Below are 1,942 nucleotides of genomic sequence, written 5' to 3' on the forward strand. Positions count from 1 at the left end.
GGCCTGGGACCCGGTACCGCGTTTCCCGGCTGGGGGGGGGAAAGCAGGAGAACGGCCCCAACGGCCTCCCCGGGCTGGGGGAGGGAGATGGAGCGTAATAAAAACCTGAGAAAAGGCCAAACCGCGGCGCTGCGTGGTGTCTGCCCAAGGCGGCTCCCTGCTAGTCTTAAAAAAGGTGCTTCTCAGAGGCGGCCCCCGGCCTAGCGTCAGACAGCGGTCCAGCTGCTCAGAATCCCAGAAAAGGGGCATATAGCGTCCTCGATTTTATTTTCTCGAGATGAAACATGTCAGCCAAGTTTCTGAAGCATCTTTTAATCGGAGATAAGAGTAAACAATGGTATAAAATGGTAACAACTCAAGAACTTGTTTCCAAAATTCTGCTCATGATTGACACACGGGTCTTCCATTGCCCCCAAGTACCATTGAGTAAAAAAAAAGAAGCAAAGCCTGTGGGTGCGGCTGCTTTTCCAGCCCAGCGATTCCTCCACACAGTTGCAAAATCTGAGCAGCAACATTCACTTCTGTCTGGAGTACAGACAAGCGGGACTGAAACATCTTATTTCGTGGAAAGTTAAACACAGCCCACCAGTACTGGTCCGCCCTCAAGTCCTAGCTTAGCCAACCATACCCAGTAGGTCTAGAAACATCTTCAAAACCACAACTGCAACAGAAAAAAATTTTAAAAGGCATGTATTGTGATAGTTGTCTCAGGGGCAATAAACAACCCCCCCTCCCCCGTTTCAGAAGGCCGTAGTCAAGACTTCAGAGGGGCTTGCAGCACCAAAATAGGCAGCAAACGCTGGCCTGGTCCCTCGTAACAGCAGAGATACAAGCTATAACCTCCTTAGCATATAGCACCCCGATGGCAAGTTAGAACACCGTTTCTGTTGTAGCACAGTCCAATTCAAAGCTTGGCTGTAGTCCAGAGCGCTCACAGCAGGACTGAGAAAAGGAGTCTCTGCTACAGCCAGGGTAGCTTGGACATGGAACCACAGGACCCTGCGTTCTCCGTGCTCTTAAGCGGCTTCTGGAGTGCATCAAGGAGATCTGCCTGCACTGGAGCAAACCGTCACTGAAACAGCACCGTAACCCTCCTGCAGTCAGCAGCCAGCCTAGTCCAAACTTGTTCTGCCTTGAGTTGATCCCAGTAAAAACCAGTTTGTCACAAAGACACCTCTGCAAATATCGATGGGACTAAGATTTAAGTACAAAATGGCTTAAAGTGAAATCTGCAGCTTTGTTTTTGCCCTAGTCATTGGCTTTATCCCTTCTGTTGTGCAAAGCCTCTGACTGGTCTGGATCGCGCCCATTTCAGATTTGCTGGAGGTTTCTGGGGAAGGGGTATCTTGATTAAAGATCACTTGGGAATGTGGAGCTCAACACATCTAGATATTTAAAGATAAGTTCGTGTTTGCTCAAGGCCAACCCACAGCCTTACTCCTCTTCTGTCCACTGGCCACTAGCCACGTGGCCATTAATGCGGTTGGAGCCGTTACTCGAAGTGCTGAAAACTCCTTTTGTGCTGTTGGAAGTCACATCCTCCTCTTCAGAGCTGCTCTCTACATCACTGCGGTCATCTTTTGATACCTAAACATTTCAAATGAAATTCGGTGGTGGAAAGGGGAGAAGCGAAGTTGACAAAAATTCACAGAAAACAGTAGTTAGAAGGTTGTGTCCATGTGATTAAGCAGCTTCAGTCAGTTACATTTACCTTCTACATTCGATCCTGAATCACTTCAAACTCACAAGGAGGAACCTGTTATCACATACAGAATGCAAGACACAGACACTGAAAATGACAATTTGGAAATAGGAGTTCCATTTTCCAAATACTCTGTACATCTGTGAAAGCACTACACTTTTTTTTGCTCTCACCAGATCAGAGGACACTATAGATCTTTGGTTGTTCTTGTCTTCCAAGAGCTGCATTCCAGATTGGTTA

The 1,942-nt window shown here is 47.6% G+C and overlaps 1 protein-coding gene across 1 annotated transcript in view; it reads right to left on the minus strand.

Annotated features, from left to right (window-relative positions):
* Nucleotides 1-322: 322 nt before the first annotated feature.
* Nucleotides 323-1,942, minus strand: part of CERS5 (ceramide synthase 5) — an 18,977-nt gene continuing 17,357 nt past the window's right edge. Inside the window, exon 11 of the mRNA XM_009321413.1 lies at nt 323-1,587. Within this exon, the coding sequence (XP_009319688.1) occupies nt 1,435-1,587 (153 nt within the window). The 3' untranslated portion in view covers nt 323-1,434. The remainder of the gene's footprint in view (nt 1,588-1,942) is intronic.

This window comes from Pygoscelis adeliae, unplaced genomic scaffold (assembly GCF_000699105.1).
Source record: "Pygoscelis adeliae isolate BGI_AS28 unplaced genomic scaffold, ASM69910v1 Scaffold1000, whole genome shotgun sequence".
In the NCBI taxonomy this organism is placed as follows: domain Eukaryota; kingdom Metazoa; phylum Chordata; class Aves; order Sphenisciformes; family Spheniscidae; genus Pygoscelis; species Pygoscelis adeliae.